Source organism: Peromyscus maniculatus, chromosome 5, assembly GCF_049852395.1.
Source record: "Peromyscus maniculatus bairdii isolate BWxNUB_F1_BW_parent chromosome 5, HU_Pman_BW_mat_3.1, whole genome shotgun sequence".
Taxonomy (NCBI): domain Eukaryota; kingdom Metazoa; phylum Chordata; class Mammalia; order Rodentia; family Cricetidae; genus Peromyscus; species Peromyscus maniculatus.
In genome coordinates this window covers 97,092,329-97,118,017 of record NC_134856.1, presented here as the reverse complement: position 1 = coordinate 97,118,017, position 25,689 = coordinate 97,092,329, and the positions used below count along the sequence as shown (strand labels likewise).

Sequence of the window (25,689 nt, the reverse complement as noted above, 5' to 3'; positions counted from 1 at the left end):
AAAGCAATTGTTTTAAAAATGAAACATTTTTAAAATATTCTCTATTTCCTATAAGAATTTTAGTTTTAGTTTAATTTTTAAAATTTCTAATAGTATTAGTTTTAATTTTTTTAGCATTTTCTTTTCACTTAATAACAAGCAGTGACTTTAAGATCTGAAATAACTATTATCTCCCACTTTGAACTGACATAACTGATAAATAAATACAATGAAAGGCAGGCCTCAGAGTTTTCTCCAGATATTTAATGAATTCAAGAATCATGTAGCCATATTCCATGAAATGCAATTTCCTGTAGTGGAGTCTGCAGCCTTGCTGAGGCAAACAAAAGCATTACAAGATCACTAAAAGCCTTATACAGATGTATTTCTGTTCTTACCTGCTAGAACGTAGTTTGTGATGTAATACAGAGATAAATAAGATTGTCTCTTGAGTGTTCTCTAATTTTCAGACCTTAAATAGATGGAAACACAAAAAAACCTCTACTTAAACATATGAATTCTAAATATTTTTACTATAAACTTTTTTTCTCTCAATATAGACAGGAAGGCCAGCCTTTGGTATAAATAATGTATTTCCATGACAACAACTAAAGAATATCACTAGTGTGCACTATCATCGGGGAAATCTTTTGGTAAGGGCACAGCTAATGCCTCTTTACTCTCAGTGAGCGCCCTGGGCTGATGGATGAACACACTGAATTTAACACCCTGGTTGTTGGCAGCTCTGACAAAACCACTATTGGCAGTCATCGTGATGGCTTTCAGGGTATCTCCGGTCCCGAAAATCGTTAATGAACGGCTATTAATCTTCGAACTTGCCACTAGTCTCAAGGCACGCTCAGAAGGCTGGTCAGGTACCACACTGATTCGTTTAATTAGTACAGTGGCCCTCTCTCTCTCTCCTGGTCCCCCTAAGGTATCTAGAATTGACTGAAAATCCTTGACAGCAGATTCACAGGCAAACAACTCCTTGTCCTTCATAAATGCTTCCAGCTGAGGCAAAACCTGCTCTTTCCTCTCTTGCTCGGCTTGTTCTGTGAGTACTTTCTCTTTGAAGATGAAGTGGCAGCCTCCGTAACTCATGGCAGATACGTAAGTGATTAAAGTCGTGATGTCCAGATTCACTCTTTTGCATACATCAACCTTGATCTCTGTTGGAAATGCAACATGCGCCAGTACATTTTCTCGGTCCACTTTTGTCACCTGCAGAAGTTCTTGGCCCTCCTCATCCGACTCACTCTCACTCAGCTGTAACTCTTCAGGGTGATTTAACAGAGAGTTGACTGCTACGATGTCTCCTCTTACAGATATGCCCATATCTTTCAGCTTTTCTGCCATGGGGCTAGAGACGCTGTTGTAGAATGCAAACACAATGTGAGGGTTGCTATACTGCACTGGTTGTTGGTGACTGGCCTGGAGGAAGTCTTCAGCCTGCTCAATGATGCTTTTGTCACCATACTGGCCCCTGCCCAGCCAGATGTTGTGCAGTGCTTCGGCCTTCCGGCCAATAGCTTTGACCCAAGTATGACCTCCATTTGCTACTACGTCCACCACAAGAGTCTGCTTTTCTCCCAAGGTATCTGTGTAACCAAAAACGCGAAGAACGCTAACAACTTCTTCCAGGTTCTCTGCCGATTCCACAATGGCCTTCAAGTGTGTTAGATTTGTGCTTTGCAAATGGGATTCTTTAATAGCTACCTTCCCAGCCTCTATTTTCTGTAAGAATTTTAGCTCTGCCTTGAGTTTGCTACACAGCTTTGCACCGCCTTCTATGCCTCCTTTTCTTGACCTGGAAAGGGATTCCGCTCTCTTGATCAGTTCCTTGGCTATGGCAATTCTTTCAGAGAGCATGGAGTGTGCAGACATGCTGACAGCATTATTCCTTTCATGGAAGACCACAAACAGGGACGATCTCAATGCACTTCTACTGCTAGGTGGTTAAAAAGCCCGATCTAGCAACAGAGTTCAGGAAGACTATGACTATGAACTTGGGCTTCCGTGTGAGGGACTTTGGGAGAGCCTCCCTCCCTCCTTTGACAGCAGAAACAAGCAGTATGTTTGAACTCTTCCTCAAGTGTGCTGGATTCTGACACCTGTTGAGACCGTCATTTCTTCAGGCCAGGAGATCCGCAGCAAGTCCTATGTCAGGATAAAAGGCAGGAGTTTGGCAATGTGCTCTGTATCTCTATCAATAACTAGTCTTACTATTCAGCTACTGAAAAAAAATTTAAAGGTCCCGAACATCAAGATTAAAAGTTTAAAATAGCTTCCCATACACTCTTTCAATTAGGAAACCCCGGCAACCATCCCTGCCAAAAGTGCTTGCCCCCAGGAACCTAGATTCTCCCCAACCCCCCACTCAACTCTCTCCACTCCAGCCAACCCCACTCCCTACTGCCTACATCTGGTCTCTTCTCCGGAAAGACATCAGATTGTGCCTTCAACTGCAACCATCCCCGCTATCCAAGGACCCATCCCAACAACTCCTCCCAAGTGTCCTGTCTGTCGCCAGCACCTTCTCCCATATCCCTCTTTCAGGTAGGGACCCAGCAGCTCCTGCTGCCACTAACTGCATCCATCTATTTCCACGGAAAGCCCTTGCCCCCATCCCTAGCTGGGTAGTCGAGATTCACCCACTAACTCAACTCTGCCCACCCGACTCGCTGATATACACACCTGGTCCCATCTCTAGGTAGACAGCAGACTCATGTCTCCAACTACACCCATCCTCACAACCTGATGACCACCTCGTCCCATCTCTAGGTAGACAGCAGACTCATGTCTCCAACTACACCCATCCCCACAACCTGATGACCGCCTCTCTCTAGGGAGAGGCTTGAGACTGAAACCAGTAACTCCACCAGCACTCACTGCCTGAGGAAAAGTACTGAGTACCTCCCACAGCCTCCTGAAGATTGACAGTGAGAATCCTCTATCTCTACAGAAACTGACGGCATGCACAAGACCTACATAAAATCAAGCCAGAAAAAAAAAAAATCCCAGCATAGGGAAGGGGAAGCGGGCACAAAGTTCCACCTCTTACCAAGGCACTATTTGCGATTCATTACTGCTGGGGGAGGAAATATTAGTTTTCTTCAATGGAGTGACACTGTGTATATCATCTGAACTCTAGGGCAAGCCTCACGCTCAGGAATAGTTGACCAACACAATACAGACTCCATGTTTATTGTGTGCTTTGTTTTTTGTTGTTTTGAGACAACATGAATTTGCGTGGGAGGGGAGGGAAGGCATATCTGGGAGGGGAAAGACTATATAAAATATATGAAAAAAATTTATATTAAACAAAACAAAAAACTTTTCAACACTGAAAAAAGATATTGAATAGATACCAGAAGTTGGGAAGACCACACAAGTGTTGTTGGATTAATATTGTGAAAATGGCTATCCTACCAAAAGCAAACTACTATATTCAACACACTCCCCATCAGATTTCCAAAACAATTCTTTACAGAATTTGAAAAAACAATATCAAATTTCATATGGAACTACAAAAATATAAATTAATAAATAAAACCCAGAATAGCAAAATCAATCCTGAAGAGCAAAAGAATGGCTGGAGGTATCACCTCAAATGTCAAGCTACACTACAGAGTTATAACAACGACAAGAGCAGAGTGCTAGCATCAAAACAAACTCACTGATCAATGGAAAATAAATCGAGGACCCATATATGAAGTCCCACTCCTAAAGCCACGTGACTTTTGACAAAGACGTCAACAATACACACTGGAGACGGTGCTGGTCAAATTGGACAGCTAAAGTAGAAGAATGAAACTTGATCCTCATCTCTCACCTTACACAAAACTCAACTCCAAATGGGTCAAGGACCTCAACCTACTGATATCCTAGCTCTCTCTGATAGAGGAGTATAGAACATACTAGACTCATTGACATAGGGAAGGACTTTCTAAACAGGACCTTTAAGGCACAGACATTAAGCACAATAATTAATAAAGGAAACCTGAAACTAAAACATTTCTATTCCGAAAAAGATGCCATTACCTGAGTAAAGAGGCAGCCTAGAAAATGGGGGGGGGGCGGGGGATGCCATCTATACACCTGACAGAGGGTTAGTGTCTAGAATATATAAAGAACTGAAAACATACCCATGGAGATCAGGACATTACTAAAAGACCATAGTGAGGGGCTTTGAAGGGAGGAGAGATAGAATACACTGGTATTAGGGGTTAAATGGAAAAAATGGAACAGGAATGGTTAAACTAGGGTGAGAGTGGAGTGTAGGGTAGAGGGAAATAATAACACTAATGACTTTTCAAAAAAGACACATGGAAACCTGTTACACTGACATACACACACACACAGAGTTAAAATGTAGTTACCTTACAACAGAGTGTCATGTGTCCCTATGAGACCCAAGGCTAACAAATAAAAAGGCCAGTGTCAGAAATGGGTTACTTCTTTTGGAGCTGCTGGCCAGTGAGTTCCCATAGACCTCCAGACATTTCAGGGTATTGCCAACGTTCTTGGTCATCATACAGAACTGGATGGTAAGACCCTATTGCTGAAAACACCACCATCTGGGTCACAGAACATGGAGAAATCAGGCTGGTAAAGACCTGGAAGTTTCATTCCCACTGGCTAGTTTTCATTCTTCTGCAAGGTATTATGCAGGCTAACAGAAAAGTTATCTTCAATAATATCCAGCTATGAATCCTTGGAGTTACAATTATGACCGGCCTGGCAAAACAGGCCCATCAATACAATAGCAGCACAAACATCAAGGAAATAACCAACCACTTTATGGTTGAATTTAAATCCTACCCCACAGGATAAAACCCATACCTGGCATCATTATTAGGCTAAGAACCTATGCTAGGCAGGTCACAGGCCCCAGAGGAAAACTTACTACTATTATGTTGCTAAATAGACAGTAAAAAACTAACTCCTAGTTGGGCAGTGGTGGAGTACTCCTTCAATTCCAGCACTTAGGAGGCAGAGGCAGGTAAATCTCCAAGTTTGAAGCCAGCCTGGTCTACAAAATGAGTTCCAAGATGGCCAGGGCTACACAGAGAAACCCTGTCTCAAAAAACTAATAATAATAATAACAAACTAACTCCTAATAACTTATCATTACACCCATAAATGAATGCACCGCTCAACCCTCATCTGAGAAGCTTCTGAGAAGTTTCTATTTATAATAGGTGGTAATTAACACCGTGACTCACAACTGGTCAAGGTGCAGGGAATATAAGACTGCATGACTCTCAGCCCTCAAGGGAACATATGTAACATCCTCTCTCCCAAGGTCCAGAGACAGAAGTCGTGGATGATGACAAGAAAACCTCTTCTGGACACAGCAGGGCAGCTGTCTATATGAACTCACATTGGTTGTGCCAGCATGAACAAAACTTGTGCAAGCACAAGCCAGACTAAATACCGAGCATGAAGAGGGGAGTTGGGCCCAGAATCCCTCCACTACCAGGCAACTACTGGCAATTTTTAGCTGCTGGGAGAGGGAAAGAGTTTTCTCTAAGAGGATTGCCCCTAGTATGATCCCCACTCTCCAGTGAAAGATCACACATCCAAGACTGCTGAAGGAGGGGCAGCGGTAGACGGGTAGGGAAGGTGGGGTAGGTCTGGGAATAGCTGGGGGAACTAGGGTGAATATGAACAAAACACATGATATAAAATTCTCAAAAGACTAACTGATTGTTTTTTAATGTAAAAACAATCGTTTAACATAAAGACACAAACTGTCCAAAGCAAGGGTCTCTCCTAAACTGGCAATACCAGAGTCTATCACCTTTTACTCCTTCAGTACGTGATCTGTTTCCCTGGCTTTTTTTTTTTTTTTTTAAGACAGTGTTTCTCTATGTAGCCCTGGCTGTCCTGGAACTTACTTTATAGACCAGACTGGCCTTGAACTCGGAGATCTGCCTGCCTCTGCTTCCCAAACACTGGGATTAGAAGTGTGCACCATCACGCCCGGATAGATGTCTTTTAAGGAGCTGCCTCTTGATTTCCACCGGGTACAGATGCCAAGGAATCAAGACTGCGTGATTTCTGCATGTGATGTCAACTTAGCATGTTTTTAAAAGAACAAAGGGGGCAACCAATTTGCTTCCCGTTCCCATTCTGAAGGAAAAGCTGGAAGAGGGACTCAAAAGAGCTCAGCAGGGTGGCCAGGCTGGCTGTTGAACTACAGGCAGGTGGGAGGGCCAGGGGTGAGGTGCTTCTGGGTGGGTATGGCTCCCCTCCCGGTACGTCTACCTGCACAGCTTAGCCTGGCCCAACAGGTCCGGATCAAACAGGCTCCTGCTGGCCCACTGCTCAGAGGCCAGAATAGGGAAGAGGCAGAACTGACCCTTCCTGCCGGGACACCCGGCCCAGCCCCTCCCTCTCTTCCCACCTCCCTCTCTTCCCCACTCACTCCCTCAGTCCCCGGATCCTCACCAGCAGCGCCACAGACCCCACGCGCGCACATGGCGAGGGCACACAGAGGCTGTATGCAGACACAGCTCACCAGCCAGCCCTCACCTTGCTCTGCTGAGACACTCCGCCTGCTGAGTCCCGCCTCCGGCATTACGTGGTTCCGGCCGGGTGAGCTTGAGCTCGAGTGCAGGCGGCAGCGCAGCGGCCATGTTTGTTGAGGGCACCAGTGTGCCTGAAAGCTGAGGCGCCAGCGAGCAGAGGCGGGTCTGGGGCTGGGTCTCATTCTCACTGAGTCCTAGACGGTAAAATTTATTTGGGTCTCAGGTTTGGCTATTTTTAGCAAAATAAAAACCGGAGAGCCAGCAGAGGCTCCAAACGCCGCTCGGAAGCACTTTCAGTTGCACCATCCTGGCCTTTCATAGAAGCCTTGAAATGTGCTGTCCAGCCGAACAGAGCCGAGAACTGCGTGGCTTCGGAGGGGCTGGGAATATTTAGCCAAGTGGAGTGTCCAACATTACCCGGAAAAGAAACTGAGAAAGAAAAACTAATTTTAAATACTAGGCTTAAGTTGTCATCTTTTTTTTCTGGTATCTGCTCCTTGTCCCAAGCGGTAATTGGAGGATGGAAGTTAACTGCAAATCACACCACCCAAACCATCTGAAGACAGGAGCAATGTCTCATTTCGTGCTTACGGTGGGTGGCCAGCGCTACTCCAAATACATTACGCACTGATTTATCTAGTGATAAACTGACGGTAGATACATAAATTTTGCAGCCGAGTCACAAACAAGTTATTTAAACCCAGGTAGCCCCTGGGTTTACATTGCCTCCGATACAACCTAAAACACCTGCCAGGGCTTATCAAGCACAAACTCCAGAAGGGCTTTGGAACCGAACTTCAGGTGTCTAGACGGGGACAGAATTAGAAACAGATTCCTTAAAAGCCTTTGTTAAAAACATACCAGAGTCCTCTCTTCCATCCGGCACAGGTGGCCCATTCCTCATCTTTCCCCAGAAATAAGTTTATGATGATGAAGGTAGACAAGGGCGCCAGATTCAAGACCAACAAAAGACTGGCCCCATTATTGTGAAGTTTTTCTGACTAAAACTGTGCTGCTACTAGTCTGCTTGCTCCTTGAGTGCTCCCATCTTCCATTACCCATCCTCCTCCACCTTTCCCCTGGAAACAGGAAATAAATAAATACATAAAACTCCAAAGAAATCTGCCAATCACAGTATACAAGAATGTAGGTAGGTACCAGACTCATTTACATGTTTCCATTCTTCCATTTGGAATTTAGAGGACAGAGACAGCGCAACAAAGTGGTTTTAAGAAGTACCTTACACATGGAACCTTCAAATGATTGGTTACTTTGGCCCTCAAATAAGAAGTTTCTTCACTTAAAAGACAGCATAGCCGGGCGTTGGTGGCGCACTCCTTTAATCCCAGCACTCAGGAGGCAGAGCTAGGAGGATCTCTGTGAGTTCGAGGCCAGCCTGGGCTACCAAGTGAGTTCCAGGAAAGAAGCAAAGCTACACAGAGAAACCCTGTCTCGAAAAACCAAAATAAATAAATAAATAAATAAATAAATAAATAAATAAATAAATAATAAAGAGACGGCATAGTATAGGAAACAGCTCTTCAAATTGTAAACAATTGACTAGAACGTATAGTAAGATTGAAAAACAGCAAAAAGCAAGTCAGATATCCAATTAACAGAAAATTTAGGTCCTTAATCAAGAAAATTAAATGGAAAATTTTAAATATACTAAAAAACTTACAAAGAGAATTTAATTTTTGCAGTAAGAACCTGCTTGGGTGTTCAGTGCAATGAACATTAAGAAACAGCAAAAGTGATGGTTTGGCAGCACAGAAACCACAACCAGTGAGCCAGAGGTTAGCACGGCCCACAAGAGAATGACCAAGTCATCCATATTTAAACAAACAAAAAAGCAAAAAACTCACCAAAGGGTAAATAAAACCACTGTGAGATTCCAGAATACTGAAAATTCCAAAGGCCACAGAGAGGAAAGTATTTCCTCACAGACAAGAACTGCTACTAATAAACGGGCCACTGGAAGGTTGCCAGGGAATTAAAATTCTAATCCAAGGAAAGCACTAAGCCCTCCCACTGACGGTCAGTTTACTCTCTGTACAGTGGGCAGAGGTTAGGGCCGGGAAAGCCTGCAAACACTGGCAGGAAAGTCAGTGAGGCTAATACCAAGAGCCAGCAATTTCTGTCTATGAGAATTACTGAAATTAGAAAAACTCATCAAAGTGCTCGGTGCTCCATTATAAAGCAGAGTCCTCCTCATTCTTCCCTTTCCAATTCCCTTCTATCCCCTCAATATATGTAAATTTTAGTAACATCCATGTTACTAATCCCATGTAAGAAATGAGAGACAAAAATCTTTCAGATACAGATTGAACCAAATGTTGGGAGAAGCTATGAACACTGGGAACATTATAATACATAAGATTAAAAGAAACTAAAATCCACAAGCCTAAGTGATTTGAGAGTTTAAGAATGTTTAGAAATATGATGGGTCCCTACACTAAACACTTGAGTTTCTGGAATAACTGACAAAATGGAAACAGCTTAGTTTCAAGGCCAACGAAAGACACACTTTTGTTCAGTTTTGTGGAGAAGGGAGTTGTCCGCAGCTCTGCCTTTAACGGAGACAGAAGAAAACTGGCCCTGCATCTAACCTGCGTGTCACCTCTCACCTCTGTTCCGCAGGATGACCTCTGCTGCGCCTATTTGCACTTTCCCTGCCCTAAATTTATATACCTTTACTTTTCTTTTTCTTTGATTTATAAATGTTGACATTCTTGTGGGTTTCTTCTGTGTAGCTCCGCCTGTCCTGGAACTCTGTAGACCAGGCTGGCCTCGAGCTATCTCTGCCTCCAGAGTGCTGTGGTTAAAGGAGTAAGCCACCATCACCCAGCATCCTGGTTTGTTTAATTTAGACATCAGAGGTCTAACCAAATTGAATAGAAGCTAACAGAAATGCCAGTCTTTTCACCTACAATACCAAATTCAGCCAAAAAAGAAAACAAAACACTCTAATTCAATGGTTCTCAGCCTTCCTAATTATTTCCATTGCTGTTTTGTAATTGTAATTTTGCTGTTATGAATTATAATGTAAATGTTTTCTGAATGTCGTAGGCGACCCCTGAAAAGGTCCTTCAACCCCCCCAAAAGGGTGGCAGCCCCAGTTGAGGACCACTGCTCTCATTTCTTTACAAACTCGGCCAGCAAATAGGTTGACTTTAAAAAACCCTTTTTAATGTTATGCTTATTATTGTGCTAGATTCAAATACACTAAGGCCTATCTAGAGATATGGTGCTCTTAAGACACAACTTTTATTATTTTTAATTTGTGTTTTGTCTGCATGTATCTGTGCACGTGTGCATGCCTGGTGCCCATAAGGGGATTTCAGCTCCTCTGGAATTGGAGCTATGGATGGTTGTGAGCCACCATGTAGGTATTGGGAACTGAACCCAAATTCTTTGCAAAAGCAACAAGGGCTCTTAACTGATGAGCATCTCTCCAGCTCCTTTAGACATATCTTAAAAGAGAAGGCCAGGGCAGGGGATAAGTCTCACCAGCTAAACTGCCTGCAGTGAAGTGTGAGAACTGGAATATGGATACAGGAATGTGTGGCAAGCATGGCAGGCAGCCTTTTAGTCCCAGCATTCAGAAGGCAGAGACGGGATTTCCAGAGTAAACTAGCTATACTAACTAGTCATCAGGCAAGCTCTGGGTCTCAATACATAAGGTGGAGTAACCGAGGAAGGCCCCAACACCAATTTCCACATCACTGGTACCCACACAAACACACATGCCCATATACATCCCACACACGTGCAATAAATACATGAATAATTCCAGAAGGTCAAGGTGCCACCTTCCCATCTCTTAAAATGTTACTGCCTCCCATTAACAGCATATGGATGTATAGTGACAATAGGTAGCAAAACAGCATACATCCTCTCAAAAAATATTCTAAGCTACCTTTTTCTAAACTTTAATGTTGGTCAAAATCTCTTTAATTACATTTAAGTCACTGAACTGCCTACCTCTTCATATTGATGACATTCATAAACAGTCTATTCTGTCTTTTACCCTAAGATGCCTGAGGGAGGAAACAGAATTAGAAGTATACAGCATGCTTCCACAAGAAAAATGGGCTTAAACGCCTAACTGCTTGCTTTATGCTACTCACAGTGAAGGCTCTTCTCACACTGAGGGAGGTGCAGTTCTGACCTTAGTATTTTATTACCAGTATTACACTCACCCTTAGGAAAGGTCCTTCCACAATCTAGGGAATCCTTTTAAATGTCTACCTACATGAGAAAGAGAAACAAACAGGCTCTCGCACACCATGGTTTATTCACTCATATATCTCTGAGAGGAGACCAATGCTGCTGTAGTACAACTGCAGAATACTCCAGGACATCACTGATCCATACCCAAAAGTGCGTATCACAATTCAGCCTGTCTCATGAATTTATCAAAGTATACAGATTCTCTCAGTCCTAAAAGCCATGATGTATATATTAAAACCCAGAGCTGTCTTTTATGGAAACATAGGCATATTTGGTAGTAAAAGAGGCAGTGAAATCTAATAACGAAAATATATGAAAATTAGAGTGATTTTTATCATTTTACTTTGCAATGTAATTTCCAAAATTAACTATGATAAAGTAAGAAAGAAGTATGTTCAAACTTCACTCGTAAAAGCTAGAAATTGGTTTTGACAGTTTATTATGATTATTATTTTAAAAATGTGACTCCATTAAACATGTAGAAATAATTCTGCACAAACAAAAGGTACTTTACACATGTGTAAGTAGATAGATAGACTGTGTGAGATCTGGGTTGGTCAGGCACGTCTTTATCACGCTATGGCGGCCAGGTAATCCTTCACTTCAGCTGGGGTGAGTCTCCTAAAGCCGGCTTCATTGCAGACCCCAACTTCTATGTTGTCTTCCGTCATCTGCCCTTCAAAGCTTTCCTAGTTGAAGAGGGGAGGAAAACGGTCAACTTCACAGCAGTTCTTAGAAAAACCATCATTTTACAACTATCAGTGGATATGGCTAACCTTTAGAGTTAAGATGGCTGTGTGAATGGCATCTTCCAGTTCTAGGTCTTCATTATATCTAAAGAAAAGTATTGAAAAACAATGATGTTATGGCAGTTTAGATTCTTCATGGCTGTTTTAAATAAAAGGATAGCAAATACATGAAATCTTTTGAAAATCTAACCCTCTTAAAAATACTAGTTGTAAAAGCAGTCCCTCATCATCTCGATGACAGCTATCCCCAATAATGAAGTGAGTGACACTTCTACTGAACTTCTAACACCATGAAAAAAAAACACTTGTATGTTTTAGTAATACAATAAAGTCAAACTACTGCTAAAATCCATTGTTATTATTAGTTATAGCACAGCATGCCGAACACAATCATTAACAAGTAAAATTTAAGACTGAGTTTACAATTTGATTAAAAGTCTAACATATTTAATAACTTAACATGAATATTATGTGAAAAATAGACAAAGGATCATCTGTTAGACCTCAGTTACAAAACCTCCTGTCCAAACTCTCAGAGACAGTGGAGGTCAGTGACAACACTGAATCCGGAATGTAACTGTGAGTCAGCGAAGCAGCTGTGGGTGTGCTCAGCACTGACAGCAGATTTCCCACAGCACTCCAGTCTTAGACATACATCACGGGATCTGCTCAATACCAACTAGTCTCACAATTTTTGTTGTTGTTGTTGAAACAAGCCCTTATTTTGTAGCCCAGGCTGGCTTTAACTTGAAGCAATTCTCCTGACTTAGCTCACAATTGCTAGGATTACAGACATGGGCCTCCATCACAGCTACCTCAATTTTTTAATTTCCATAAGTCATTATTAAACATTTTTCTACTCTAAATATAGTGGCTTTTTAAAAATATGCTGGGGGAAATGAACTAAAAATTAAACATTTAAGAAACAACCAATGACTGGGCCTGCTGGGACACCACTCAGGAAGCGGAAGCAGAAGCAGGTGGATCCCTGTGAGTTAGAAGCCAACCTGGTCTACATGGTAAGTTTAAGAAGAGCCAGGGCGACCTAGAAAAATCCTGTCTCAGCTACCCCCAAGCCCTTGAATAAATAAATATTTTAAAAATGAAAAAAGGCTGAGTAGTATCTTTAGGAAATAAATTAATTTTAACACTAAATACACTGAAAACTAGGAAATCAAGATATTAGGACTGTTTTCTCCTTTATTTCTAACTAAACTCAAATACAGAGTGATACAACCAATCTGTTAGATCCATGAAATTAATGATTTCAAGACTCCTGATATTTGTAAGATCAGTCTGCCCAGAAATCTGATCCTAGGCATCCTACCTCTTCTCAAGGAAGGTTTTCCCGTTCACATAGTTCTTCCCCATTGCTGTGGCCTTCCAGGCAAAGTAGGCTCCCTAATCAGGAGAGAGAAACATTTTAAATCCTCCACACAACTCTATTACTCTGACATCTGTATTTAACTCTAATTAGTCTCTAACTTCTAAAGTCATGATTATTTACTGAAGTTAAATTTCACAGCATAGGTTTTGTTTAAAGGCTATACAACAGATGACAGAGTCAGGAAGAAACTCAGAAGTTAATTTTGACTGTGGTAACGGTTTACTTAGGCATTTATATATGTACACACACATACATATCAAAACTCACCAAACGGTGACAACGAGTTAGTGCAATCATCTATATTTTTGAAAGTATATAAGATGTACTTTCAAAACCAGATAAAAGTAGGAGTTAAAGTAAAATACCAAGTAATACCTTAGCTTAATGGATTGAAAGGATCTAAAATTGTGTCACAGCATCCTGAAAACTGGTGATCACTCATCTTTAGTGAACAGAGATGGCTTTTCATTCAAATATCAGAACCTTTGAACATTTTAATGGGGTCATAAAAACTTGCCAACAGCAAAAGATTTCTAAACATTCAACAATCAAAAATTAGTTCAAAATCAATGTGTAAAAGAATCCAAGGTGGTTTTGGCAGCTCTCTCCCACGATACCTAAATGACTTCACCACAGTTTGGCACTGTTTAGGCCATCATGCCACACCACCACCCAATCAACACGGACTTGAGACTACTGTATGTCAGGGAGTTCTACCTTTATAGAAACATAATGATTTAATTACAAGAAATAGAGGACAATGTTTTCTTATCACCATTCCTCAGCCTAGATGCCACTGTTAGAATATTAATTGTTGTTTGGGTTGCTGACTTAAGTTTCATAAAAAGATTTATTAAATGAATTTTGGATTGGGATTAAATTTCCAACAATTTTTGAAATGGTCTTAAGCATTTTCTGCCATTTCTGTAGTATTTATGTGAAATGCTATCCTTAAGCACTGACAAGTATAAAATCAAAATAATAACTCTGAAATTCCAAGGGCCTGCAGATTCAAGTATCCTATAATGACTTATTCCTTCTGTAAAAGTAAATGAGTCCATCCATCTCATTAGTAAGCAAACTTGCTTATTTTTAATAAAAGGTAAAATTATAAGTGCACCAAATAACTGTTTTAAGACAGGTTTCTTTGTGATTTATTGTCAGTCAATATTTGACTTGTTTATATATTTTATATTTACCATGGTTACAAATAACTGTACCAGGTGAAAAAGGGCAGCAAGTGGAATGCTTAAGAAGCACTACATAGAACAGCCTCACCTGGGAAAGACGAAGACATGCACATAAAGGAAAGCTCACTGCGTGGGTTAGACAACTGCCTTTCAGAGTCCGTAAGAGGAGGAGAGCCAAGGGAGAACACAGTGCCTGATACTGCCCTCCTCTACTGACTAGGAAGGCAAGACCGAACCCAGACATTGACCTCCAGAAGCTCACAGAAGACCTCACAATCTGATGACTTCTATTTTACCTTTTCAGTTTTTAAGGTAAGAGTGTAAGGCTTGCCTTGAGAGAACTTGCAATTATCTAATAATTTATAAACAAAAAATTCACTCCCTAACCTTGAGCTTTACCTGTGGTTTCTCCTCACAGCAAATCAACAATGTAGACTAAACCCAGATATCAACCTTCTACTTTAGAAAAACACAGCTCAACCAAGACACTGTTACATGTCATTTTGTAAATCAATGAATTCAAGATTGTTAGTGCAGTGCTTTTGTTCTGAGTCATACTCAAAACAGCCCCAGCATCAAATGATGGCAAAGAATGCAACACTGAACTCCTGTGTTACACATCTCTTGACTGATGTGTTTGCCAAAACAATAGCTCGAGAGACCTAATGAAATTTGGTAACTGCAACAACTCATTCCAGTACATGCTAACAAAGATGACCAAAAAAGGGCAAAAGCTAATGTGGCACATAGCTTCTTTATCAAAGAAAGTGCTGTACACAAAACTGCTGAAGTGCAAACAAATGTGTACTACTTTAAACTTTCTAAAAAAAAAAAAACGTGACGGGGCTTGAGCAAGGGCTTAGGTAAGTTAAGAGAGCGCATACACCTCTTGGAGAGGACCCACATTCTACTCTCAGACCAAGTCAGGTGGCTCTCAGCTACCTATAACTCCAACTTCAGTGGGATCTGACTCCTCTGGCCTCCCTGGGCACCTGCAGTCACATGTACATACCCACACAGACACACACATGTATACACATAATTAAAGGTAAAAATAAATATTTAAAAACAAGTGAAAAAAAATAAAATGCTGCTAAATTTTAAAGTTTTATGGCTTCAACTTTTATTAGATATATAAAAAGCAATTCTAATAAATGCTTCAAATATATGTAATGATACTTACAGATGGATCTGACTGAAATAAATATGGTCGTCCCTCATTCCACCCACAAATAAGTAAAGAAACACCAAATGGACGAACACCACTGTAGAAAGAAAATGAAAATGATTTGGCATAAAGAATTTATATATATTCACAAGTAAAGCAAATTACCAAGTTAACTGAGTTAGACTTCTTAGCTTTAACTTCTAAATGAACTCACTTAAAATGAATTCTTTTTATTACAGTTAGGAACAGCAGTAAGCCTAAATCAAATGATGTAGCACTTTGCTAAGGTTTGGTTCCCAAAAGTTCAGGAGACAGTAATTTTCAGTGTAACATAATTACAAAATTGTGTCAAGAGGTGGAACATGGTGCCATTCTGGGTAAGGGTTAATAATGCTTGCTTCTCAGAGTGGGTTAGGTGTTGCAGAAGTGGATTAGTTTCAATGAAGTAGGTCATCACCCACTTTCTTTCTCTTACTGTGTGACCTCTGGCCATGCAATACAATCTGCCAGAAAAACCTTAACAAAACCAAATTACCTAACAACTATCTATGAACCACATCCTTGGACTCACAGAGATCTGAACTAAATAAAACCTGTTTTGTTAGAGCAACACAAAGTGGAGTCAGACACATGCCTAGAAAGGTGTTACTATGAAAGCATTACTAACAAATTTAATAAATACGTCTTTCCCACTAGGCTTATATATTAGCAACTACTTCTAAACTATCTCATTCACAGTATAACTTAAGACTACTGGGGAGCTGGAGAGATGGCTCAGTAGCTGCTGCTCTTCCTGAGATCCCAAGTTCAATTCCCAGCACCCACATGGTAGCTCACAACTGTCTAATAACTGTAGTCTCATTATAATTGTCATGGAATCTGACGCCCTCTTCTACTGTACAGACATACAAAAAGACAAAACACCCATATACATAAATAAAATGCATAAACAAGCAAATCTTTTTAAAAATAATACTAGAATGAAAATGTTATTGCTGTTTTCATGTGCTCACAATCGCTTTAGGTTGAAAAGCTAAGTACAGGAGCACTAAAGACTGCCTATAAAGAATCACTGGCAAAGGGCCCTTTTAAAATCAAGACGCTTCATTCTGCTGTTGAATAAGCACACATTCTCTTTTTCTTTTTTCTTCCTTTGAGACATTATTTAACTATGTAACACAGATTTGCCTTGAATTTGTGATCTACCTACGTGTCCCAAGTACTCAGTTTACAGGTGTGCACCACCACATACAGTCATACTTTTACTTTAAATTATTTCAAGTCAAAATAAAAAATATTCATTATCATAGTGATTTTCTTCATTTGTTCAGCAAATGCAGAAAGAATAAGACTCCTGCTTATCTGTTTTCTTTTACTTCTTCAAATTCATGATTCATTCTTCAAGTAATAAAAACAACTTACCCCGACTGGGTATACTCTTGCATCACAGAGGCTACTCTCTGGACCAACTGGGCTGTGGGAATGGGTTCTTGGTAGACAAGGTAGTATTGCTGAGCAAGTTTCCGAGCTCTGTGCACAAGCACTCTAAGGCAATAAAGAAAAGTAATTGAAGTTCTGACGCACAACCATCTTAACTCCATTTTCAGGGGCTCCTACGCCCTCTTCTGGCTGCTGGGAGCAGTGTATGTACATGGTGCAGATATACATGCAGGTAATAGATTTAATTTACAAAATGAGAGCTTCATGTCTCCTCCTATGACTTCTACCAAGCTGACCTCCTTGTCCTGAGTCTATTTAGACTTCACTCCAGCCACCCTGAACACAGATGCTATGAATACACACATTCAATTCTGGGCATATTTCTATCCCTCGGCCTCTGTCTTTTCTGTAGTCTACCTTAAGCTCTGCCTCAATTCAGAATAGTCTTCAAAGATTAAACAAACAGTAAGAAACTACTTGTTACATAAGGTATGAAAATTGTACCATTGTGATGATTAATCTTGGTTGTCAACATAACTACAATTGAAATTAACTGGGATCCAGGATGCTGCAAGGATTTTTAAAGCAAGAAGACCCACCCTAAATCTGGGTTACACTTTCTGGTGGCAAGCCAGATAAAAAAGGTCACAGAACAAGGAAACTGCTTTTAGCCTTCTTGCCTCACTCTAGCTGGATGGTGTCTATCCTGTTGCTGCCACCAGTATTAAACACAACTTCTTGAGGATTCCAAGACAGAGCGATGACCAGCAGCCCTGCAGGAATTCTCCAGGACTCCAGCACTAGACTGGGCTGCTGAGACATCTAGCCTCATGGACTGAACAACTGCCTTATTCTCTGCCTTTCTGCCATCATGCAGCCCATGTTAGACTATCCAGACCACAGCCTGTAAGTCAGTCTAATAAATCCCATGGGTGTGTGTGTGTGTGTGTGTGTGTGTGTGTGTGTGTGTCTTCTATTAGTTCTGTTCCTTTAGAGAACACTGACAAATACAACTATATAGTAATTTTTTAAAAAAAAACTATATAGTAATCAAAGATATTAAAAGATGATTATCTTCACCCACTCATGCTTACTTATCTGAAATATGCACATTATCTCTAAGACACTCCTGTCTTTCCTTCTGAAGTTTAGCTTATCAGCAACAGTCCACTACAGTGTCCATTCTACACAGTGGTGTAGAATTTTCCACAACAGGAAAGCAAATCATATTCTGGTAACCCTGTTGGCTTATAATTCCAAGTGAAACTCTATGTATCTTGTTTCATAAAACTAAAGTAATTTTGTTTTTATTTGTATATGACAAAAGAAAGGTATCCATCTCTTTCAACTCACTGGTGCCCCAGTATAACAGGGATACTCTCTCTTTTCCAGTGAAATACAAAGGGAGTGATTCTATAAGCCTATGAATCCCTGCTGGCCATTCAGAAGCCTTCAGTGGCCTAAAAGACATTTGTCCTTTGACAAGAGTAGAAATAAACAGAATAAAGTTAACTCTACATGGTCCATGCTTTCTCTTGTTGCCTAAATCACCTTAACAATATTTTATAAAAACATGAATGCATTTGATCATTTTTAAGGTGCATCAGAACACCAAAGCCCTTCCTACCAAGTCCTTGGATGGATGAAATAGGATAGTAATAAGAAAAAATAGGTAAGTAGGTAATTTATCACCTCTTTTACAACTGTGTATCACAAGATCAACCTCCATAAAGTAACCCTTACAAGCAAACTAAACTTAGGTATCATTAGGCTGCCAGGACTAAATGAAACAACCACAAAGAAAGATTAAGATATGAGATGATGAGAAAACCCTGTATATACAGTATATAATACCTGTAATCTGGGCCCATGCCACTATACACCAAGCCGATATGCTTGGTAATTGGTTCCACTTTGTGTACACTCCTTTCGTCATACAGGATGGACTTCTGTTTTTTCTCAGTTGCTAATACTACACCATTTGCAGCTTAAAAGAAAAAAAAAAAGACAAATATTATAATGTGTTTTTCATTAGCTTTCTACTTGCAGATGCTTTAAACAAATCTGTTGCTTTCTCTAGATTATAAAACCTTTTTCTGGATTCTTATAAAAAAATCACCAAAAAAAAAAAAAAAAAAAAAAATCACCTAAGAAATAATACATCATTTTTTCTGTCACTGATCATTTATACTCCACAAATAATACATCATTTTTTCTGTCACTGATCATTTATATTCCACAAACAAAAAAAAAAAAATCCCCATAGCTGCAGGTATTACCCAGTCCCTCTCAATATTTTCAGGTTTATTGGTTTAAAAACAATAAACTTCGTTAATTCTTCTAATATAAACAGTAAGAAATTTTTCTATAAGAATACTAGAACATACAGTAATTTTATCTTTAGGTATTTTACAATTAGCCCTTTATAAGTAAGATAAAACTTCCAAAGAAAGAGACACATCAAAAAATAAAATAATAATGGTTTCCTGAGGAAAAAACTACATATGGATTATTACAATAGATTAAAATGCTATATTTGCTGTGAAATTTAAATTACTGGGCTGAATGCTATTTTAACTTCAAAATTCTCTAATCTAACCAAAAGACTGTTAAGAATCTATTTCAGGTAACTATTAACAAGCATCCAAAGTGAATGAAACATTTAATTACCTTTAATTCCTACTGAAGGGGCCCCTCCAGCTACAGCTGCCAAAGCATATTCAATCTGGACAAGTTTCCCAGATGGGCTTAAAGAGAAACAAAGGTATTTGCTATGTTCACACATTTTCAAATATTTACTATAGGCACACTTCTGACAGATGGAAGACATATGGGTCAAACCTCACTAATCAAATCTGCTGGCCTTTGAGATCTGCCATGAAGTTGTTTGGAAACTACTTACAATTTGGATACGCTCAGGGTCAGGCACTAATTCTCTCTCCTTTGCTTTGTTCTCTCCCCCCACTCGGGTTAGTAAAGCATTATTACTACTGCCTCTGTCCACCACTCACCAGCCTTGACTTTAGGCAAGTGTACCGAGCATTCAAGCAGTTTCTGCAGTCAGTAATCCCCGTACCCCACTGGAAAACACCAGCATCAACCAGGAGTAATTTTAACAGGCCGGTGACTACTTCTCACCTTCAGTTCCTTTGTACCTTGTCACTCTGACATAAATCCCACAATAACTTCTTAGTTCAGTTCAAACAAAAATCACCTACTCTGGCAGGCATACTCTTGTTCCCTTGTCTACCCTTCATGCTTGGCCCCATCCATATTACTTCCTTCCTCACTATGGTTTAGCCTGTCAACAATTCTCTTTACTCCTAAATGTCCAAGCAGCCGGCTCTTCCTCATCTTCTAGTTTCAGAACTCACCAAGCACAGGCCTTTCCTGAGAGCTCAGTCTGAGGTTACACTCCTTTTACCTCTTTCAATAAGATTTCCACTAACAGAAAAGTATTTTGCAGAATTTGCACCAGTAGGCACCAATTTCTTTTGCTCATTTACCATCTTCAGCCAAATGTGAACTGGAAGAAAACTCAATTCATTTCCTATCTCTGGCAGCTTTCATCACTAATAGTTTTTAAGACTAAAAACAATATTTTCTTCCTAAACAGATAAATCTTATCATGTTAAAAAAAATTGTCATAGTAAAGAAATCTGTTGTGAAAACATTCAGATGTTGCTATACCAGACTCAGGGAGTGAGGCTGTGGCTCCTATGGTAGAGAGCTTGCCTAGAATGCATGACACAGCATAAGCCAGGCACGGCAGTGCACTACTATAATCCCATCACGGGGAAGCGGAGTCAGGAAGATCACTTGAAGGTCATCCTTAGTTACTGGCCATTTTAAGCTAGCCTAGGCTACAAATGATTCTGTCTCCAAGAGAAATTTAAAAAAATTTTCAGTCCCTTATGCTCTATATTCTTTTGTTTCTGCTCCAGTGAAACCAAACTTAGGACCACATCTGTTTTGTTTACAGATATGAGTGACTACCAAGCACAATTAGTCTCTGTCATAGTATATAATTAAATTCTTTGCTAAGGAATTAAGTGGAATCCATTCAAAGTATCCAAAACACAGACAACAAAATTGCATACCCTCGCTTTTTATTTTAAACTACAAAAAGGCAATTTTCAAAAGAAAAACAATATATTGTAACGAAAAGTACACTAATTTTTTGTTTTCAAAATGAACAAAGTTTGAATATCGACTTAGCTACTTGTAAACAACCTTGAAAATGCTCAATTGTTTAGGCTGTGGTTAGTTCGTCCATAACCCATCATATAGTGGTAGTGGAAAAACCAGTTACAGTTAAATTCAACAAGTAGATCCTGGTTGCCTTCAGTCGGATCCTTAAGAAAATGGTCACACCACAGTCGTTTTTTTAAAATTCTTCCGTGATAAATTTTCTTAAACAGAGAACGATGAGGAAACAAAGTACACACCAAGTGTACTTTGAGAAAATATATTTAACTCTCTCTCTGTCCCATAACAGAAAGGTCTAAAATCTTTTTAAAGCATTTTCTTCGTGACGAATCAAGTAAAACATCGACTTTGGCTTATCAGTTTGAGTGTGCCACGAAAACCTGTCAGGAAATCAGCTCTTTCATTCTGTAGCTCTTAGGCTTCTATAGAAGCCTAGTAGAAACCGAAAGCTGAGTGAGCTTCAAAGTACACTGCTCCTAAGCGGAAGGCTGAGTCTCGGATTAACAGTAAAGAAGGATTTCCCAAAAGAAAACGGGCGTCTCACACGTCTGAGCAGGAGCCAGTTTCCGAAGCCCCCGCTCAGGCCTCTCTGGGCCAGGAAGGAAATCCTAGCTCTGAATGGACCAGCTGGAAACAGGCTATCCCAAAGCACCCTTTTTCTAATCTAGAGAGGGAAAGCCGGTGCCTGCCTCGGAGCCTCCAGATCCTCAGCCCCAAACGCGCGGGCCCCAGCCTGGCAGCAGGCCTGGCACCGCACATGACTCTGCAAAGCTGCGAGTCCAGCTCCAGCCCCACGCGCCCCCGCGGAAACACCAGCCAGATCCAGGGCATGGGGGCCAGGTCTGGGACGCTCCTGGGACCTGTGGTGCGTGGAACCTGGGGTCCCCCGGGTACCTGAAGGTAGTCAGCGAAAAGCTGTAACCGCGCTCTGCCATCTTTACCCGGGAAGTCGGAAAACAGCCACGCCCATGCGCAGTGCATCTGTTTCCTTTAATTTTCTCTTTTCTCTGATTGGAGGAGAGTCAGCAGCGCTCCAGGGGCAGCTGGGAGTTGGAGTTTGAGGATCCGAGGCAGCGGGGGCTCTGAGTCCGTGCGCATGCGTAGGAGCGGCCCTGCGCATGCTCTGAGCAGGGAGGCGGGGGACCCGAGAGCTTGCACAGGGTCCCTGCACGCATCTCATTCCAGTGAGAAACATGGCGTCCGCCTTACTGTTACTGTCGTTCCCGTGGCCCGCGCGTCCCGCACCGCTCCGGAGGTGCTGGGAGCTGCTGCAGCAACTGCAACAGAGCTGGAACGGGGTTGCCAGTCCTCAGTGGGGTCCGTAAGGCGAGAGTTGGTGGGAAGTGGCTTGGCGGGGGCTTCCGAGTTGTATGAGAGAAACAGCGCGTGCTTTGGGGGGTTGGAGACTGTCCCTGTAGCTAACTAAGGGTGATCTGGAGCTCACTGTGTAGCCCAGGCTAGCTTCGAGCTACTGGTATCTTGGATGTTAAAGTTTAAATTGCTGTAGCATTTACAACGTATCCCAGAAGTGATAATACCCAGACAGTCTGAACAGAGATATATTCCATTAGGTCATAAATGTCGTGTAATAACTATTTGTCTCCATCTGCTACCTGAGATAATCATTTCAATCCATTGGGTGTCTAATAGGCAAAAAAATTCCCAAGGTCACGCAGGCAGTCCAGAACTGTTATAAACGGCTGGGCTATGTGTAGCAAAACTTAAAAGGTCTGTTGAGAAAGAATGCCAGTATAGAAAGCTTTATGTGCTTTTTACTCTCTTGGTCGGCGGTGTGGAGAGGGATGGGTGAGACAAGGTCTCTTATCCATGACCAGTCTGCCCAGGCAGGCCTGATCCTCCTGCCCTCAACCTCCTGATTCTGGGATTTCAGACCAGTGCTTGGACAGTTTATGTACTGGTAAAGCCCAAAGAATAGAGCGAACTATTTCAAGTGTGAAGAAAAAAGGAAGAGCAAAGGAGTGCCTTTCTAAGTAGTTTAGAAAAACAAAAGTGAAACACTGGATGGTCTCATAAATAATAAACCTCATTTTCTTAGCACACAGGTCAAGCTTAAATATTAAGGAAGAGTTAATGACTTTAGAAACATATGTGGTTCCTAAAGTAGCTAACTAGGTCTAAATACTATGGTACAAATGATGGCCAGGGTAGTCATCTCAGTTCTAGGAAAAGCGCATGCAGGAATCTCAAGATTAGATTTACTTGTACGTTATTTACTACGAAACCACAGCGTCCTGTATCCCATAATGTAAGAAATGCTTAACAGACCCGTTGCTTCAGGAGGGTGGACTAAGAAAACATTTCATTTGAATTATTTTAAATTGCCTTTTGTGTGAGCTTTAGTATATTTTAATAGCTGGGGCTCATTATTAATATTTGTTTAGTTTAACATGCTAAACTATGTATTTCAGGCCAGCCACATGGCTCAGTAGTCAAGGACCTTGCTGCCAAGCCTCAAGGCCTGAGTTCTAGCCTCAAGACCTACACAGTGTAAGGAGAGAACTAGCTCCAACCTTCATGTGTGCGTACATACACACAAACACATATATGTGTGTCTAGTGACACGATTGTTAAAGAGAACAGTATAAATAGTCATTTAGGAACTAGAAGTTGATTCTGGTCTCTCTTTTGTTTTACAGCACCAGCATTAGCAGTCCAGGGTCCACCCATACTCACAGAACTAGAACATGATACCAGTGGAAATAAAGAGGAGTCCAGCTTTTTAGATAGTATCTTTTGGATGGCAGCCCCCAAAAACAGACGCACCATTGAAGTTAACCGGTGTAGGAGAAGAAACCCCCGGAAGCTTATTGCAATTAAGGTAATTCGTGTGTGTGTGTGTGTGTGTGTGTTGTGGGTGTGCGCACAACACACACACACACACACTCTTTTCCTCAAGCCTACTGTTGAATAACCTCATATCCATATAGGAGAGGAACTGGCTTTATAATAGTCTTAATCATCTGTTTGGCTCCACACAAATAGAAAAGGAATTTCACTTTTCCTTGATGTTTTAAGTTACTCTTAGTGGTTCAGCTCATTGTGTTCATGGGCTCCTTGTTGATTATTTAGTGTTTGAAATTAGAGAACTGAGAGATGTCTCAATTCAAAAGTCACATGGGATCCTCACAAACAATTCCTCTCTAGAAATCTCCAAAGTTTTCCTTGGCTATGCTTAATGTGGAATGCTTAAACTCATGGGACTTACAAAATCAGAATATTCTACTCAGGCCAGAGGGTAGACAAGAGAATCTGAGAATAGTTTATTCATAGGCTATACAAATAAAAGTATGCTAGATTGAGTTGTAGCCCCAATTATCTTACTAATTTGAACTCAGTGTTAGTATTTTCTCAGTTTTGCTGTTAGGGTTGAACAAGATAGTCTATAACCTCACATAGCATGAACCTTCTCAGAAAGCTACAGTGTCAGCATTTTAGGGCTCCTGCTGGTGATTGTGTATTATGTTGCCTGTTGTTAATAAGTTTTTCTTTGTTTTCAAGAACAATATAGACATGTGCCCTGAATGTGGTCACCTGAAGCAGAAACATGTCCTTTGTGGCTATTGCTATGAGAAAGTACGCAAGGAAACAACAAAAATCAGACAACAAATATGGGCTCAAGAAGGGGGGCCCTTTAAAGCTCCCACCGTAGAGACTGTGGTGCTGTACACAGGAGAGAAACCGTCAGAGCAAGATCAGGGCAAGAGGATTGTTGAACGAAACATGAAGAGGCCATCTTGGTTCACCCAGAATTGACACTGAAGAAGTTAAAAGGATAATTTCATAGTAAGGAAAATTTCATAGTAAGTCTCTAAAATCAGGAGTCTTTGTTTTCATATCAATGTGTTTTAAAATGGACTTTATTAGCTGTTAATTTTAAATGAGGTAATTTGAAGAGTGTATCTTTAATAAACTCAATATGTTGATGCAAAGGCTCAGTAGATTAATATGTGTGTTCCTGTAATGCTGTTGGGTTTTAATTAAACCTAAAATTTCCAGACCAAAACAAAAAGCAATTTAATAAAATTCATAGCAAGTTATATAGGCTGTTTGAATTCTTGCAGATTTTTAAAATGGTAGTTGTGTTAATAAGAAAAGGTTGTAGGCCAGGCATATGGCACACTTCTTTTATCCCAGCATTCAGTAGTAGAAGCAGGAGAATCTCAAGTTCCAGGCCAGCCAGGGCTACAGAGTAAGACTCTGTCTCAAAAAAGGAAAGAGAGAGACTTTCTTCTTTGTTGTTGTTTTAGCAAAATTATCTTCAGAAGGATTTACTTTTTATGGAACATACTATAGTAATTTACTTAAATAATAGAAATAGTTCTCATTTTACAGTAATCAAAATCACATCCCAGTGTCATTGTAGATGTTTGTGAGATTGTTTGGAGAAAGTTTTTTTAATGAGATTAATAAATTCTAGTATATAAAGAAATGTACTATGGATATAGATTCAACTTTTCTACCACTATATCTTTTTAGTTTAATTCATATTCTAGTATTTTTCCTAACTTGCAGCAATAACATCTTTAACATTCTTCAATCCATTTCTTATTTTCACTTCAATTTCTGAGTCCCTCTGTAGCCCAGGGCTTGCTAGCTTATTTCTTCACTGCAAGTACAATAAAGATAGCTCACTGAAGTAAGGGGATTAAAATGAAATGAACAACAACAAAATTTTTAAGAACCACAGTAAATACTTGGAATATACTTAAAACAAAGTATGTGCCATGATAATCTGAACATTTACTAATTGAAAATAATTTCAACTCTGAACTTTTAC

General features: G+C 40.5%; 3 protein-coding genes across 4 annotated transcripts; 1 reads left to right on the top strand and 2 right to left on the bottom strand.

Moving 5' to 3' along the window:
* Positions 1 to 222: 222 nt before the first annotated feature.
* On the bottom strand, positions 223 to 6,647 carry C5H7orf25 (chromosome 5 C7orf25 homolog). Of its 2 annotated transcripts, none has more exons than XM_006980146.4 (2): positions 6,520 to 6,647; positions 223 to 2,139 (listed from the first exon to the last, which is right to left on the bottom strand). In XM_006980146.4, exon 2 carries the CDS (start codon positions 1,864 to 1,866, stop codon positions 601 to 603), a length of 1,266 nt encoding a protein of 421 aa, XP_006980208.1. In that variant the 5' UTR covers positions 1,867 to 2,139; positions 6,520 to 6,647; the 3' UTR covers positions 223 to 600. The 2 variants fall into 2 exon arrangements, with proteins under 2 accessions (XP_006980208.1, XP_006980207.1); XM_006980145.4 differs by having other exon boundaries at positions 6,436 to 6,563.
* Positions 6,648 to 11,170: 4,523 nt separating this feature from the next.
* On the bottom strand, positions 11,171 to 21,930 carry Psma2 (proteasome 20S subunit alpha 2). Its single transcript, XM_006980147.3, has 8 exons — positions 21,786 to 21,930; positions 19,353 to 19,429; positions 18,537 to 18,669; positions 16,665 to 16,787; positions 15,258 to 15,339; positions 12,825 to 12,898; positions 11,525 to 11,582; positions 11,171 to 11,437 (listed from the first exon to the last, which is right to left on the bottom strand). The coding sequence occupies exons 1-8, from the start codon at positions 21,824 to 21,826 to the stop codon at positions 11,321 to 11,323; spliced, it is 705 nt and encodes a 234-aa protein (XP_006980209.1). The 5' UTR covers positions 21,827 to 21,930; the 3' UTR covers positions 11,171 to 11,320.
* A 106-nt stretch (positions 21,931 to 22,036) lies between these two features.
* Positions 22,037 to 24,949, top strand: Mrpl32 (mitochondrial ribosomal protein L32). Its single transcript, XM_006980148.4, has 3 exons — positions 22,037 to 22,208; positions 23,549 to 23,730; positions 24,411 to 24,949. Exons 1-3 carry the CDS (start codon positions 22,085 to 22,087, stop codon positions 24,663 to 24,665), a joined length of 561 nt encoding a protein of 186 aa, XP_006980210.1. The 5' UTR covers positions 22,037 to 22,084; the 3' UTR covers positions 24,666 to 24,949.
* Positions 24,950 to 25,689: the final 740 nt, after the last annotated feature.